The following is a 17,252-nucleotide window of genomic DNA, read 5'->3' on the forward strand; positions in this document are numbered from 1 at the left end:
AATTAAGCCATTAATCTGCCAGATTGGATGGGGCCCTGGGCAATCTGGTCTAGTAAATGGGGAGGTTGGTGGCCCTGCCTGGCAGGGGGGTTGGAGTTTCATGATCCTTGAGGTCCCTTCCAACCCAGGCCATTCTGTGATTCTTTGATTCATTGGATGTTGTTTTATTATTGCATATTCAAAAGAAATCAAACAGCACTCTATACCCACGGCCTGAGGTGAGCGGTGCAGCACTGCACTCCTATGCTCTTACGGCTCCTGCAGGCAGTTTGCAGAACCCCTGCAGCACTGAATATCACTGCCTTGAGGTGATGTGTTTAAAACAGTATTGTTTGGGAAGATAACTTAGCCGGGAGTGAGGTTGCCCTCCCTGACCTGGTGACTTTGTGAACAAACCCAAATGTTTTTGTGGATTTCTTTGTACTTACTCCTGTTTGTCATTCCTGTTTGTATTCCTGTAGTACAGAAATGCTGCGTTAATCCAACGAGTAATACATCATTACAGCAATTTTGGTAACCAGGATCTCAGTCCATCTATCTAATATCCCTTTTTCATTATAAGTAATCCTTGGGCTTGTGTTCTCAGAGGTGAGGGTTGTTCTGCTGTTGTTTTGTTGTGTACATGGGCAGATCTTGTTCCCTTTGAGGGAGGGAAGGTTTATGTCCCAGGGTGCCTCAAAGGCAGTTCAGCTGTCCTTCCTGGGAGCGTTTCCTTCTCTGGAGTCTCCTTGTGTAATGATGGTAGGGAAATTGGTGCTTAATGTTCTGGGGGTTTTCTATTGTCCTTTGTAATGCCATTATAATTTAGGTCATATTTCTATCCCTCCTAATGCTCCCAAGCATTTTGTTTACTCTAGCTCAGTACCCATTACGCTACAGCAGCTATTTATATTGCTTCCTCTGAGGGGATAATGTCTAAAAAGCTGATAAATTCAGAATCCCTATTTGCATACATGAATATATTATTTGTCCCCATGTGCATTTTTATCCCAATTGAAATTCATTTCCCAAGCCTATTGCTCAGGTACCAAATGCGTTTAAATCCTCATAGAGCTGCTCGCAATCCTCTGGGGTTGTTACAAGCTCCAACTGAACAGCGTGGAGCCAGGGAGCTCTCACAGCTGGCATTCCTTTGCTCCATGCTGTTCCTCTGACTGTAGCACTGGCATCTACATCTTCATCAGCCAACACTGGTACGGAAGTAAGCTTGTGGTCCGGCTCATCTGGTTAGTTATTTTATAGTTTTCTACTGTATTTGTCATTAAAATTGTCTGAGTGAAGCTTTGTTTCCTACAGTTGTGCATTCTGTCTCTCTGTGCAAGGAAAAACATGAAGATAGGAGTGGGCATGTCGCATCATTTGGTGCCACTCAGCCATAATTCCTGTACAGGTTTTGATGCACACTGTGTGAACGTGTCTCCTCTTGCTTCACAGTAACTGTCTTGGGACCACATCTAGAACCCTTCCTCTCCTGACTGCACCAAAACTGTGGGTCTTTGCCCATTCTCTAGGCATGTCATGCCATATCCTCTGATTTGAGCAGCACCTAGCAGTGTGTGTTGTGTGGGACCACTTCCAAGCCGTAGGCTGTTTGGAGGTGCTAATAGTCACCGTGGCAGCTTTCTGGCTCACCCATGCCAGGTTTCTAGGTGGCCAAACTTTTTCTTCAGGTGCTGTGGTCAGAGCACCTTCTGAAATGGATAGGCTTGACTTGTTTTGTCCTTGAATAGAACAAGCCATTTCGTCCCTGTCCATCATCAGCTGTGCATGCATTTTGTTCCACTCTAATAACTCAGGCTGGCAATGGCTGTCTGTGAGGGAGGGTTGTTGTCAGCAATTATTTTTTTTATATCAGGGCCAGTGGTGCTGAACTTAGGATCAAATTATTTTACTTCAGGTGAAAGATACCTTAATCCTTTCTTTCTGAAACTTACTCTGTTCCCTTATCTCACTCCTGAACGTCTGATCATTTCCCAGTAGGTGTGTTTTGACTCAGGCGTACACTGTGTGGGTGTCAGTGCGCATCAGAGTTCCTCTGCCTTCCTGCAGGCTCACTTCAGCTTCTCCAGTGAGCCTTCAGTGAGCCTTTTACGTTAGTAAAGCCTTCTGAACTCCCAAGTTTCATGAAATGCGCAGAAATGTCAGCTTAGTAACAACACAACAGGTGGGTTACTGGGAGTGAGCAGGATGGTGATAGGAGACGTGATCCTGCCCTGTTGGCATGTAAGGAACATCCACCTCCGGAGCATTGCAGTGTCTCAATGCCTCCTCCTGTTCCTACTGCCCGTTCATCCCACAGCTGCCTGCGGTCAGTGCTGAAGCAGTGCTGCTTGGATGACCTGCGTGGGTGTAAGGATATTGTTGTCTGGAAGTCTTTAAACTATCGGTGTTGTTTTTCTTTATACAACTTTACAGGAAATTATTCCAAGAGTTCTCTTTACTGTAACTGACTTTTTGTTTTTTTAATTTGAGAATACTCTATTGCTGCTTTTAACTGCTACTCTAAATAATGCATTAATTTTGTGCTGTTAAAACAGAAGCTAAAAAGACAGTACTTTGTAGCTTTTATTTGGGTTTTGTGGTATTTTAAGTACCTTGTCTTCACTGGAGGACTTGGTTAGTTGCTACAGTGAATACTTAATACACCATCTTAGGTGAACTGTTTGATCTCCTGGAAATAATCACCTGTTAGAAATTAGTTAGATGGGAGCAGAATGAAATGGAAGGACAGGCCAAGCCAGTGCAGGCAGAAGTAATACTAGACAAGGCTGGAAATACAGAGTGCGTGATCACCATGCTTATGTGGCTAAAATGGCAGAGGTCTTGCTTGTGACTTTGTTAGCTGTCTGTAGTTCAGCTGTCCATCATGTCACGTCATTGTGGTGGTGCACAAGAGAGGTCTAAACAGTTGTGATGTTGACTTCATGGAGCTGTTTAATGTCTTGAGATTTGCTGGAGTACTTGGTTTATGGATTATGTAACTTGGTTTAAATGTCTGGTACGTGTGTAGCAGAATATGATAACTGATAAAACATGGAGTGACCCAGTAAACAAGGTACGTATGAAGATCATGTTTGGTGTTTACTGCACATACCTAGAGAAGAGACATAAATTTTTTGTTCCGTAGTTCAGTTTGCAATGGGGCGTTGCTGAGCCATCTGAGAAATGAGGAAAGGCAGATACTGCTTAACCCAAAGGTGTGCAAGAGTGTGGGCTGACCTCAGTCATTGGTGCGTTACCATCATGGGACATCAGCTTTTATAGGATGCTATTGTGCTACTTCTCCTGGTAACCACATGTAGAGTCAGGCATGGAAAGCGTGTAGCTGAATGCTCTGCTCAAGGATTGAAAATGGGATAGAGTTAATTCCAGCAAGCAGCAGCAGTGGAGAATGGTGGTTAAACAAAAACTGCTACAGCAAGGGAGTGTGTTGAGCTGTGCTGTCTCCATGAGGATCTGCCTAGGCGTGTAATTGTTGGGAGCAACACTGAAAGTTGAACTACAGGCAACTCAAGGACCCTTAGAGATGGGTTGGTTTGTCAGGATAATTGGTCATTAGATGTGGTTTAAAAGCGAACTGCTTTTGTGGTGTTAAGTGGGAAATTCATGTTTCTAGAGGAGCTTATAGCAGAAAGACAGTACCTCTTATCCTTTTGAACTTGATTTGCTTTTATGTGGCCTATGACGTGGAGAGCAACCATAGGAAAAGCTGCTCTGTCTCAAACAGCCCCAACACTTGTAAGCTGTCCCAGCTTCAAAATCTCTTTAAGAGCTTTGGGCCCAGTATTGAACAGCAATGCAAGTTTCATTTTGGCATTCAGGTAACTGAAGATAATTTCTGTTAGGTGTGCATGTGTGAGTGTCCATCTTAACTCTGTAATGTCTTCTGAACTGTTTTAACGGAGCTAATAAAAAGGTGCAATTACTTCTAACTCTGCTTTTGACATGCGATGGTAACATGCAAGGAGAAAGTCATTTTGGCTTTCTATGGAAAGGTAGACTTTGCTTTTAAAAGTTTAATGTATTTATTTTAGGCAGTTTATGTTCAAATGCAGTGGAGAGAAGGTGGAACATATGAATTCTACTTGAGAAGATGTAGTTTTTCCTCAACAAAAAAGATTCACATGGTGAAGTTTGGGGTATTTCCATTGCCACGAGGGAAGCAAGTATTTTGAGCCTGCCGTTACTGAGAAAGTTCCCAGTTTGCTGCAAGGAGCAGGTCTTCTCCAGCCTTGGTGATCCTATGGTTCTTTCACTATTACGCTAACCAAGACCTTCCTTAGTTTTTATGGTGAGAAAATGTCGGATTTGCCCCTCTGCCTCACAGGAACCCAGTGAGAGGTCACTGGGGAGACAGCCCCAGCAGTGGGGAAAGCTTGCTGACAGGGAGGTTAGGATCTTTACGGTATTTTCTCCCTCTTTCAGTGCCTGCAAGGCAGTAGACTTGCATGTCAGCGTGATGCAGACCTGAACTTGCAGACATATTTTGGTTAAGCAGGTACAGCCTCCCGTCAGAGCTGCGTTGTTTGGCAGGTTTAGTGCATGCAGTGGTTTGGCATTTTGGCTTCTGCGTTAGAAACCTGGATTTGTAAGGACTAAATCTGCTATCCTGTTTACTCACCCACGATGAAGATGTAATCTGTCTCCCAGCTGGATTGCTTCTCAGAAATACAAAAAATAAGCCATGGCCACCAGCAGTGGAAACAAGAAACAAAACTCCCTGTCCAGCCCTACCTCGGTTATTCTGTCAAAGCTTTTCTTCTATTTTGAGTAGTGTAGTTGGCATTTCTCTGAGCAGGCATGCATATACTTAGCAATCTTCTCCCTTTTCTGTGGAAATGAACAGCATGCTGCATCGAGCGTTAACATGGTGCATTTATAGTATGTTCTGTTGGCAGGGGGATTGGAAGAGTGCTCTTGAGATGTCACCTGCAAATCAGACCATATGCACATTGGCTTCCATTGCCTTATATAGAGGAAAATGAAAAAAAACTTCATTATTGTGGGAGTGTAGGAAAACACCACTTACTGTGGCTTGTGGTACGCAGTACTGAAATCAAATGAAGCATTTCTGCATTGGAGTACAAATAACTTTTATTTTTGGGTTGTATTGTTCCCATTTAGCTGTGGGATCAGCTGTACCTAGATGAGATGCTGTCACTCGTAAGTTTCAATTAATTCTGAGTTAATATGGAGCTCAAGTAACTTCCCGTTACCAATGCTGTGCTTCAGCTTGGAATATTTTGCTGTGGTAGTGACTATGGCTATCTTGGAAAAATGGTCCTTTCTGTCAGAAGAACACAGAAAAGAACCAGTCAGGGGAAAACTGGAATTGAAGCTGAGGCAAATGGGCAAGGGGAAATGTAGGCTTGTACTTGAATGTAAGGAAGAATGGTTCCACCCGTGAAATAGGAATGAGTTGTGAACATGCTTGATGTTGAAACTCAGTCTTAAAAATCATGTTGTTGATAGGGTCCAGTGAGAAAGGAGAGTAACAAAACCCATACAATTTGTCCCAGTTCTATAACATGAAAATCTTACAGCTAATCTAAGAGGAGTTGGGTATTACCAAGGAGTCCATGGGCAGAAATAATTACATAGGAAGTGCTCGAGCAGTATCAGTAAAATAAAGGTTGTGGTAACATTCTGGCTTTTGGTACTTGCAGAACTGGAGGAAAAAGTTTTATTTGCACTGTAAATTATTCAGTATAGCCCGTTAAGCCAAATATTTGCATGTGCTTAACTTATTCAGAAAAGCATACATGCAGATGTTTGGCTTTAGTAACAGTTGTACACAGTTCTTCCCAGTTGGAGTTAGAGAGAATTGGAGCTGTAAATAGCTTACAAGGCTGGATTCCAAGGTAAGCTCTCTTGCGCTGGCTTGCGCTCCGTGCTGATGATGAGTCTTTACTGAGATGGGCTCAGCAGCTGCCTGGGAAGTGGTGTGAGTGGGCATGAGAATTTGTGGGCTCATATCTGACTTTCTGGGATGTCCCTCAAGTCCTAAGCTGGAATTCTTAATTTTTTTTTTCCAGTAAAGTTGTAACGGAGGGTATTTTCCAGCCCTGTAGTTTCCCAGCTGATGAGCTGCAGATGTGCAGTTCAGTTTCAGGACACCAGAGCAAAAACCCCTCCTGGATGCTTTGTGCTGGGTATCCAACACCCACGTGTGGGAATGCTCAGGAGGGCACTCAGACCATAAAGTGGGGAGAGAGTGGGTGGGTGCTCTGCCATGCCTGGCTGGGTGAGGGTGCCTGCTGCTTGTAGCAACGTGGGTTGGGAATGGTGTTGGGACCAACTAGAGATGCTTTTTTGGCTCTTCTCACTTTTAAATGTTTTCAAACTATTTCCTTCTTTTGTGACAGTCCAACATAATAATTTCCGCAGTGAAAATAAAGCGTTTGAGATGCGTATGTTAGTGGACCATAGCTTTAGCCTGGCAGGAAACACTTAAATACTGAAAAGCAACTTTCTCTCTTATTCTGGCTTGTGTAAAAGGTTTATTTTTTGTTTTCTAATGACATTTCTGATATATGACTGTACTTGTTTCATCTCACAGCAAGCATTTGCACTTGAGGGACTATTTCTGTGTCTACGATCTTTAAAACCATTTTATCTGCTCAGTGGTGATACAGATGAGGCCTTAATAAAAATATCCCGTGGTGGTTTTCCTCCGTTCAGAGCATTCTGTACACAGATTTCTTGAAGTAGTTTACAGTATAATTCAATGTTTTATCAAAAGGCAACACCACTAAACAATATGTCTAAGAGTTGATGCTTGAAGGAGTTCGGGTTGATTGTGTAACTGAATTGCAGGGTCAGAGGGCTATGATCTTATTGCAGTCAGTCCTGCATGCGTGAACTAGGAGCTCGTGTGAAAGCACAAATGGAAGAAAAAAGTGTATGCAGTGCAGAAAAAGGGTCTGGCCACATGGGAAGAATATGGGAATGTAGTCTGGGTATGCAAGGATGCCATGAGGAAGGCTAAGGCCTACTTGGAGTTAAATCTAATGAGGAAAGTCCAGGACAAGAAGAAAGGCTTCTTTAACTGTGTCAGTGTCAAAAGGAAGTCTAGGGAAAATGTGGGTCTATTGCTGAATGAGGTGAGTGCCCTGGTAACATGGCACTGAGAAGATGGAATTACTGAGTGCCTTATTTGCTTCAGTCTTGACTGCTAAGACTGCACCTTGGGAATACAGCACCCTAGATTGAAAGTCTGGAGAATGGAAGACTTGATCAAGGAGAATCTGTTCAGAGGTTGTCTTTGCAAATTGATTGCACAAAATCTATGGGCCCTGATAGGATGCACCCATGAGAGGGAGCTGGCAGAAGTGATTGTCAAGCCACTCTATCATCTTGGAAAGGTTGTGGAAAATGGGAGAGTTGCCTGTGGACTTGAGGAAAGCCAATGCCACAGCAGTGAGGAGAGCGGTGGATGCTGTACCTCGATTTCGGCAAGGCTTTTGATCCTCTGTCCCTTACCATCCTCGTGCAACATCCAATTTTATTTTAATGCCAAGAACAAATTTGCATTCGTTTTTTTTTTTTTTTTACTCTGACCCAAGACTGTTTATTCTAATTAAATCCATGTGTCTCCTTTCATCTTGAAATGAACACAGTGTTTTTAAGTACTGTGATTACATTTGTTCTCAGCTTAAATCTGAGGCGTTTAAGGTTACTATAATATTGCTGGGGTCTTAGATATATTTCAGTTGCTTGGATGTGGTATCTGATGTTTAATATTTTGAGGTTTCCTTTTTCAATTCATCTTTATCTCCCCTTAAAACTTGTGGAGATGTGGGATATAGAAGACTTGATGGCCAGCCGGAGTTCTTACTGTTTCAATAGTCACATCGGTGAGAAATAATAATTCTTAAAAAAGCAGAAGTGAGGTGAGGAGATGCGATTGCTCCTTGGAGTGCAGTTACCAGTCTGCTGCAGTAGAGCTGCAAAAACCTGCAGTGATCAGCTCCTGCCAGCGCTCCCCTGGGAGCACGTGTGAGCGTGCTGTTGCGTCTCAGTATGTTGGTGTAGGTGTACTTCTCTGTGCCTGTGCACCATCCAGCACCAAGTGCTCCAGAGGGAGCTTTATTGAAGCATTCTTTTTTTTCCTTTTTAAATGCACGCATACCAGAAATTGGAATCCCCCCGCCCAACTGTTATTTCTTGTCTTCTTTTTTTCATTTGGGTATTTTTCTGGTTGAGTGTGTAAGTTTTTCTTGCCTATGAGCGTTTTCGTAGTTTTGATAAGAAAATGGGGCAAATAAGATAATTTGAGCAAACCTCCTGAGAGGGCTCCTCAGGGAATTCATTTCCTTTTTTCCCTGTTTTTCTTTTCCCCTTGAGAATTTGTTGTTTTTTACCTCTAGCGGTTCCATCCTTACTGAATTTCTGGTAACGTGCTTATGACCTAAAGCTTCAATTTCCTTGCATAGCAAGCTTTTGAATATGAGGAAGACCAAATGGAGAGTGGGATCTCAGCTAACCAGGTAGATTTAGATGAGATATTAGGAAGAAATCCTTTATGTGAGGGTGGTGAGACACTGGAACAGGTTGCCCAGTGAGGTTGTGGATGCCCCATCCTTGTAGGCATTCAGGACCAGGCTGGATGGGGCTGTGAGCAACCTGGTCTTGAGGGAGGTGTCCCTGCCTATAGCAGGGGGTTGGAATGAGATGGTCTTGAAGGTCCCTTCCAACACAAACCATTCAGTGATCCTAATCTCCAGGGTCTTTGCTAAGAAAAAAGGTGCTCTGCTTGCTGAGTTAAGGAGCCCAGTGCAACTAGGGTGAGATGTCGGACACCCGGGAGGCTAAAATATTTCAGTAATATGGTCCTCCTAATCATGTTGGTTCAACATCACAGCTTGCTTCCTTTCTGCTTTGATAAATCTAGCTTTTTTCTCCAGAACACTGACACATGCTTTCCTGAAGGAATGTTTGGTGGTGCAAATTAGGCCACGTCTGTACATGTGTGTTACTCAGTAAGCTCAGTTAGTGGGAGGCAATGATAGCACAAGTTCAGTAGCATGTCGCCAAGGTGGATCAGGCTGTGTTAACTCTAAAGCTGTAAGTGGGGGTTATTGTCTGTTTGTTTGACGCGGAACGAAATGGAGCAGTTCTGTAACCACGGTAGGAAGCTATAAGCAGAAACTGGCAATGAAATCTGAGTCAAGTGTTTTGCTTGGGAAAATTGACAGCACTTAAACCCTTTTTATACAATAGCTTGTTCTTATGATGCTATAACTCCCTGCCCGTTTCATGCTTATGTTGCTAGGAAGTTCATTGTATTTGTCACAATGTTTTTTAATGTGAAGGAATATTTTTAAATAATTCAGTTCTAGGCTGCAGAAATATGTTAATTCTCTTTAATGGAGCAATAAAACAAAGTTTTATATAACTTCTGAATGTTAATCACTCTCAGTACACTCTGGGATTCATCCAGACCTGTCTTTTCCTGTGAATTTCTCTGTTTTTTTTTCTTACACATATGCAATTTGGTGTCATCGTCTTGTTTTTCCTCCTCTGCTGGCCACGAACTTTAAGGCATGATCAGAGAAGGTCATGAACTGGATTCAGTGATGGTTTTGTTGGGAGAGGTTCTGCTGGGCAGTGTGTTTGAATGTTGAGTCTTGGCTCGCTCACGCAGTTGAACATCAGTTGTAATAAGCAGAACTCCTCTGACAGCATCACTTCCCGCTTTGCAGCACTCAGGGGAAGAATAAAATAAAGGTTTTGTTCAATGGAAATCTGGACTTTGTAAAGCAAATGCAAGATTATTGCTTTGGAGGCTGTGCGTGCATGATTATCTAATGTACATGTGTATGTATTAATGGGATGAACTTTGCTTAACAGAAGCAGTGTTGCGCTATTAAAGGCTGCATATGCCATATATGCCCACTTAGGAATGGAAAAGTTTATAGCACCTGTATGTAAGCTGGTTAACTAACGTGTGTATCAAATCTTTCTTTTTCAGATCTGGCTTGAGTGAAGTTTGACAAAAAATGCTACAGCAGTTCTGTCTCTGGAAGTGGTTAGCTGTAGGGATTGCCGTGGCTACTATTTTAGCAAGTTCCTTGGCCCAAAATGATGAAGGTAAGGTTTCTGCTGTGGGAGGGATGGGATGATTCTGTGATTTGTTTGGTCTTCCTGGTATCATGAGATGAACAAGTGGCGTGATACTTGCTGGTAAAGAGGCTTTGCCATAGAGGAAGGTATGGGTATGTTGGCGTTTGAATCTTCTTGGTTTTTGTTTTGTTTTGTTTTTCAACAGAGAAGTTGATTTATCAGGTAAGATTAAGGGAATAGTTAGTTGATGCTGGTCGGTACTAGACACATTCTTACAGCTGGACTTGGTTTCAGAAAACTCTTCTGGTGAACAGGAATGCTGTTTCAAATTTGAGTAATTTTGCTTTTATGAGAAGTATTTAATCCTACTTGATTATTTTTTAGCATTAGGTAGTACTTTTCCTTGTTAGTAGTATTAATCATTCTCCATGTTTTTTATTCTTTTCCATCCCCCAGTCCAACCCTATATTGTACTTGATTGTGATGATACAGGGGAAAACTAACTTCATCTTGGCCATTTTTATGTACTGTCACTACAGCTCTTATTCTTGATGTTGAAGTGTATGAACTGCTCTTGTTTTAGATGCTTGGTCTCTGCTTGGATACAGTTAGCTTGTTTGCTCATAATGTATTTTAGTGAGCTGTTAGGCCTTACGTTAGTCTCAGTAATGGTTGCCAAGTGCTCTTCGAGCAGCAGAACAGTAGAACTGAGTGAGGAGAGGCTGCGTGGCACCAGGATGTCCCCCAGCATGTTCAGCAGTGTGAGAGGAGCAGGTGCTGGAGAGCAGTGGGGAGGGAAGCAGGATGATGGGGTTGTATGGTGCTGTATCCCTTCTGAGTTAAGGAAAAGATTGTCAGGGCAGGCTGAAAATACGAAGCAATACTGTCCACTGCAATGTTCTTTGTAGCCAAGTAGGTAATGTGATGGTAGGCATCCAAAAGGATGTCTCTGATGAAAATAAGGTTGGCTTTGAATTTCACTTGAGTACTAATTCCTAATGATTCATGAGTGATGCCAATGCGTGCAAAAACGGTGTGGCAAAGATGCCCCAGAAATCATGGTATTAGCCAGTAGGACATGTCAAAATAGGAAAACGGATTCCCCAGATATCAGTCCGTGTTATTTTCTCTTGGTTACCTGACACACTTCTATCTTCTTAACTTTTTATTGAAGTTTCTTTATAGGAAGGGGAAGATCTTTGTCCGTGGCTGTACGGTCAAGCTATTGTTCGTTAATGAATACATGCTTGAAAATGCTTAGTGACTTCCTTACTTAGAACAGCTGCCAAGCCTATACCAAGCAGTTAGTCATCTGTTCCTCACGTGGCTGTGCTCCCTGATGGCATTGCAGGGTCGAGAGAAGCCGTGCAGCTTCCTGGTTCTGTTCAGGAGTAATGAAAATGGTGTCACTGACTGATAGTAATGGCAGCAGAAATTCAATGAATATCGTTTTTTGTTCGGTTTTATTTCTTAAATTGCCTTTCGCTGTTCTTGACTTATCTGCTTGTGTTCCATGTTTGCAGTAATTCCATGAGCACGTGCCATAAAACTTTTACTCCTGTCACCAGAAAATGAAGAAGATGTGAAAATAAAGATTATCTTTAAGTCGTGTCTAAATCTTTTGGTAGACTTAGAGATAATAGCCTATCTACTCCAGCTATCCACCACTTTGAAGGCTGTATTCAGACTCTATCAGGGCTTTGCAGGCTTCCTTTTAGTGCTTTAACCTAGATTATTGAAATTGTATTTTCTGTTTAAGCCAATGCTTTAGACAGACTTACAGTGATCCCTGCTAGTGTGACCACCTAATGATATTCCTCCTGGGTTGCTTTTTTAATCCTGTTTTGGCTTGATCCATTTTGTTTAGCTCAGAACTCAGATTTGTGTTTAGTGAGGGAGTTGTCTTGTTATGCAGAGGGTGCCCTGACATTCAGTAAATGTACATTTGATTCATAAAGCCAAGAGTATTGTTAATTGAGTGGGGGAGACATTCAGAAATGCCTTTCCTTGAGGAATACGTATCTGAACCACACCTGATACCATCTCAGGAATGGATTTATTTTTCTTGCTGTGCTCAGGGAAGTGTGAGTTTACGTAAAAGCGCTTCTTTTATCTTTGCTGTGCTCTGTATGAATGTCGGTATGCTCTGTTAGAGTGAAAAAGTGCATGGCAATTAATTGAAGTCCAGGTGGGATATTGGTTACTCAACAACTTTCACCTAGCTAATGAAACAAGGAGTGTAAAAACACAATTTCAATTGTATCTCCAGAAGCAAAACAGGAGCTGTGTTCCATACTTACGTCATTGCAGAAAACTACTTTGGCATGACTTGGACCAGTAGAGTTGCTTTCATTTGCTATAATAACTAACTTGTAGCAAATAGAACAGATGCTCTCTTCTAGCAATTAAAATTTAAAAATAGTGTAATTATTTTCACAGCGCAACAATCCAGAATACAAATCAATTGACATAAATCATAAGGGGTTTCTTTGCATCTAGCATGCAACTGATCTGCTTTTGTGGTTGTAGCTGTGTGTATTTTGTTAGTTGCATGCCTGTATTGCTGCATCTAGCACCATTAGCCTGTATGTCTGCTGTTCCAAAGGTTTTTGCTTGACCTCTAAGTTGTCACATCTTTCCCCAGCCACAGCAATTGATGGTGTTACTAAGCGACCTTAAAAACTTCATCAGTGACTGTCTTGGAAATAGCTGTGGCTTCTTGCTTCCTGTGCTGTTGAGAAAACTGTCCCAGAATCTCATTTGTTCATTTGGCCCAGCGTAGTTGTCTCATTACTGCCTTGACTTGATTCATGGCTAGCTCATAATGCCTGCATAGTCTTTCAGTTCAGATGATGTGCTTCCATCACTGGTGTTTCTACTCTTCAGTCGAATGAGCATTAGAGAACAGCAATTCCCCCTTTTGGTTGGTGCTTGCTAAACTAAACGAGGGCATTTCTGAGGCTGCCCTTGCAGGCTGGATACTGCTACCCCTCCCGTTCCCAATGGTGCTGCTGTGTTCCCTTCTGCCTGCAGTTGCTCTGTGGGTGATGATGTCTGTGCCCTTCACCTACTGACATGCATGCTGTGCATCTTGGTGCCCGGTGGTTATGCTGTAATGTGATTCAGTGCTCTCCTCTCCAGTTGAGATTTATAACAGACAAGCATAGGGTTGCAGAGATCTTTGATAACAGCATATTTGTCTGAAATGTGCAGAACAATCTCAGATGCGTACCTCGTTATGCTTCTGTTCGTCCTAGTAACAGTTCTGCCTGGCCTGTCTTGCTCTGAGTTATCATAGAGTTGAAACATCAGTCATGTGGTGTCATGCACTTGTAGGGACGGGATCACCTTCCAGGACAGAGTAACCATCAGAGCAAAGGCTGCCTGCCTGCTCATCCTGCTCAGCTCTCCTAGGGTGCTACTCAGGCTCCTCATCCATCTCTTCCAGCTTAATGCTTGTCCTTGTATAGAAAGCTATCTGGTATTTCTGCTGCCTCTAGTTCTTTTCCAAGCAGCAAAAAAGGCTGCAAATAGTTTTTTTTTTTTTTTTTATCTTTAGTCATACATTAGTTTAAGTAAAGTAAGTTTGTCAGTCAAGTCCTTGTAATATGTGAAATTAGGCCAGTGGAAATGCTTCACAAATAATGTCTCCTGTTTTACTATGTTTGCCCACAACATCAGAGGTGGATGTTAATGTAGGCTGAACCTTCCCACCTCTGTTACATTCCATTTTGTTGCTGTGTGACAGAAGGCAGCAGAGAGTAAGTTTGACAGAATAGCATCTGATAATGGGAGTGCCAATGAAGTAGTCATAGTGTATTCGATAAGCACGTATTAGCAGCAACTTTTGGTCAGTAGGGAGCTTAATACAGTAGAGTTCAATACAGTGGCATCTGAAAGATTTCTGATGGTAGTTGTTGGTTGGGACCTTTTGTACCCTTGTTTGGTGCTGAACCAGTACTTACATCTTAATTACTTTTAAGTGGCAAGGATCTGCGCTCTGTTAGAACATTCTTCAATAGTATGAGTGGATTTGGACTTGACACAAAAGCAGCATACTCTAGTGTTCTAAGAAGCCTCTGGTTATGTTTTTTTTCCTTACTTTTGACTGCTATAGCCCTCTGTACAGGAGGTGTGCCATTGACAGCTGCTCTGTGGCAAACGTGTCGCTGATGAAACAGTGGGTTGTGTTGAATTCTAATCTGCTTGCTGGAGCTTTTCTTGGGGTATAAGGAACGCTAGCAAGAATGCTTCTGCAGGATGGAGATGTCATTCGTGGGCAACCTGAAGGCATGTATTGTTGGCTTTTCTGTTGCAGTCTAACTTACCACATAAACAGAGGGAAAATATTCTCATTTTGGTTGAAATGTAGCATAGTACATGCTGCTTTTTTTCTTAAGCTAATGAAGACCCTTGAAGGGCTCTATCAACGTTTCCCCACGTGTGGGAGTACAGGCTTGCCTGAGAGAAATTGAGGATATAACTGACTTCAGTGGGAAATGCTCAGAAACTGTTTGCTCTTAGCGGGTAAAATGATTGCCACAGGCAGAGGTGCTGAAGCACTTGCCAAAATGGATGGAGGCTTTTCTGCACTGTACCTGTTTTCTGTCCTGAAAAGAGGTGCTGGTAGAAGTAATGACTTAGTTAGTCTTTGGTTTAAACTCTTAGGGTTGTTAATAATATAATCAGTTGTAGCAATCTACTCTACAAATATTGAAGTAATTCTGATACTTAGGATACAGATGAGAGATGCAGATTGTCTCAATATTTCAAAACAGGTAAGAAATTCAAATTGGTTCATGCAGGTACTCATTTAATTGTATGGATTAGCTGGATAGTAGTACAGCAACTGAAGTTCAGCTGACTCACCCTGTAGCTCCATAAACACTGGATCTACAGCAATGGAGCACTATGGCAAAACAAGAGGGGCTTGATGGCATCTGCCAGGTTGGGCAGACTGTAGGAATACATCTTCTTTCAATTCTCATGCTGAAAATGGGCCTTCTCAAAGCACTTGGGCCAGGCAGGAAGGAATGCATCTCCTATGAACTTCAGCATTTACAAGATGTAGAGCTGATGGAGAAGTTGTGCATTACTAGTTATTGCTGGCATCTGAAATGAAATAATACTGAGTCTACTCAGAATAAACCTAATCAAAAGGAGCCCGAATATGTTCTTCACTTCATGAGGACTGAACGCTTGTTCTATCAGGATGTATAAAGAATGACCGTACTCAATTAAATAGTCTTTGTCGTTACCCTGGATGGGAGATTGCATTTCAAGTAAGGATTTTCCTGTGAGAAGCACAACTGCAATACACTTTGTCACCAGGATTGTGCAGGCATAAGTCCTTTGAGCAGTTTTACTTCTGTGTGGCACCCATCTATTAGTTTCTGTCTTTAATTCAGTCTAGCATAGTTTTATGCTACAAAAATTGAGTAACTACAAGGCCTCACAAATCACGTTAAGAGGCTGCTTTAAAAATGAAATGGTTTCACATCTTGATGTATGACTGTCAGACAGGAAATTAATTCAGGAAAATGCATATTTGAATACAAGTATTAGCCCACTCATCATTTCCTGAGCCCTGTACTGTACATGTACAGTAGAAGAGAAAGATGCAAACAGGTGCTTGCCTACAGGCTGCCTGAGAAAACGTCTGCTCTTGGTTGGAACAGAAGCCATTTGTTTGCTTTGTGAAAGCTCAGTGCTTTTGATTGGGAGCTCAGTCACTTGGTTCTGCAGTGGTCATAAAGGGAAAGGAGCTGCTGTTGATGTCTGGAGCTCAGCTACTAGTTCCTTTGAAGAGATTAGATTTTCCAAGTGCCACTGATAGGAAATTCGACATGCCACTAGCTACGCTTTGGGTCTGCAGGAGGCCTACTTCTCTTTGGCAAGAGACAGGTTAAAGATGTGAAATAAAGGTTTGGGAAGCAAGCTTCATCTTCCTTACTGCATACATGTTTCATTTCTTTGCCCCCTGATAGAAGGGACTAAAGCCTCTGTGTGCTCCCTGCAATGGATGAGGCAGGAAACTGCCTGTAAGGATAAGACAAAGCCCAGATCCCAGTGTGGGACACCCATGTGATGGGGTCTAGCACGGAAGGAACCTTGTCTAGGTGCTGACCTGCCATGCTCTCTTTGCTCAAGCCTTATTCTTTGGCCCACGAGGTGCTGTGTGCCAGATTCTGACTGCATTGTCCAGGATGTATAACTGGAGGCACTTAAGGTATCCTGTGACTTGACTGACCTGAACGCTGTTATTGAGCCAGCACTTCTCTCCAGAGGAAGGTTGCCATTCCTGAAGGGTTGGAGTTCTCACTGGGGAGGGGGAGGCCTGGTGCAGGGAGAGCAAGCCTGTGTGCAAGGGCACTGGCACAGCTTTGCGTCCCCTCTGTGCGAGTGTTTTGTCTTGGGGGTTTTTGTAGAAGAGAGGATAACTCCAATGATAGTGAGCTGAACTCTTAAGATGAGGGACAGTTGTGCCCATCTGTGTGTTGGTTTACGGCCATAGAGCATGCGTGTTCAGCTGAGCTGACTCCTCCACTGGTTCTTCTTGTGCTTTAATGGTCATATTTGAAAGTGTCTTTGAGAGGGAGATCTGTTTCTGAGTAAATTTATTGGATGGATTAGTGTTTCAATGCATGAACAGAATCAGACTGAGCAAAAGCATGTTTTTGAGAATATTGTGATATCTGTGATCTCCGTCCTGTGTCCAGATTTCACAGAAGAGATTTAGCAATTCCTCTGAAACTAATTCCTTTTACCCAAACAAGACAGTGTGAATGAGACAGAGCTTTCTCAGGTGCGGGGGATTTCACCCTGGTTTAGGAGGATGAGGTAGGACTCCTGTGTTGCTCGGTAAGGATTATATTGTAAATGCTCTTGGTGTGTTTATTCAATAGTAAAGCTCTTCAGTCATGAATATTCCCAATCTCTTTGCAAACATATGCATTAAAATGCAAAGTATGCATTAACGGAATTTTTGGCTTCTCTGTTCTAAAGATGTTTGAGGCAGCCACCTTCAGTGCCCAAGACTTGCTATAGTCCTGCTGCTATCTTTCTCTCTAGGCTTGATTTAGCTGCCACAGTCCCCCGTCTGCACATTAGACACACTGCTGAGTGTTCTCTTGCGTGCTCAGTCCTCTCTAAAAACCCATCTCTGTGCATGAAACTCCTTTAACTGT

General features: G+C 42.6%; 1 protein-coding gene across 8 annotated transcripts in view; it reads left to right on the forward strand.

Moving 5' to 3' along the window:
- Window positions 1–17,252, forward strand: part of PCDH15 (protocadherin related 15) — a 990,968-nt gene that overhangs the window by 680,193 nt on the left and 293,523 nt on the right. For all 8 annotated transcript variants that reach the window (XM_046942815.1, XM_046942814.1, XM_046942813.1 and 5 more), the window contains one exon: window positions 9,974–10,092. In XM_046942815.1, coding sequence (XP_046798771.1) covers window positions 10,002–10,092 — 91 coding nt within the window. In that variant the 5' untranslated portion in view covers window positions 9,974–10,001. Of the gene's footprint in view, window positions 1–9,973; window positions 10,093–17,252 lie in introns of those variants that run through there.

This window comes from Gallus gallus, chromosome 6, assembly GCF_016699485.2.
Source record: "Gallus gallus isolate bGalGal1 chromosome 6, bGalGal1.mat.broiler.GRCg7b, whole genome shotgun sequence".
NCBI classification, from domain to species: Eukaryota; Metazoa; Chordata; class Aves; order Galliformes; family Phasianidae; genus Gallus; species Gallus gallus.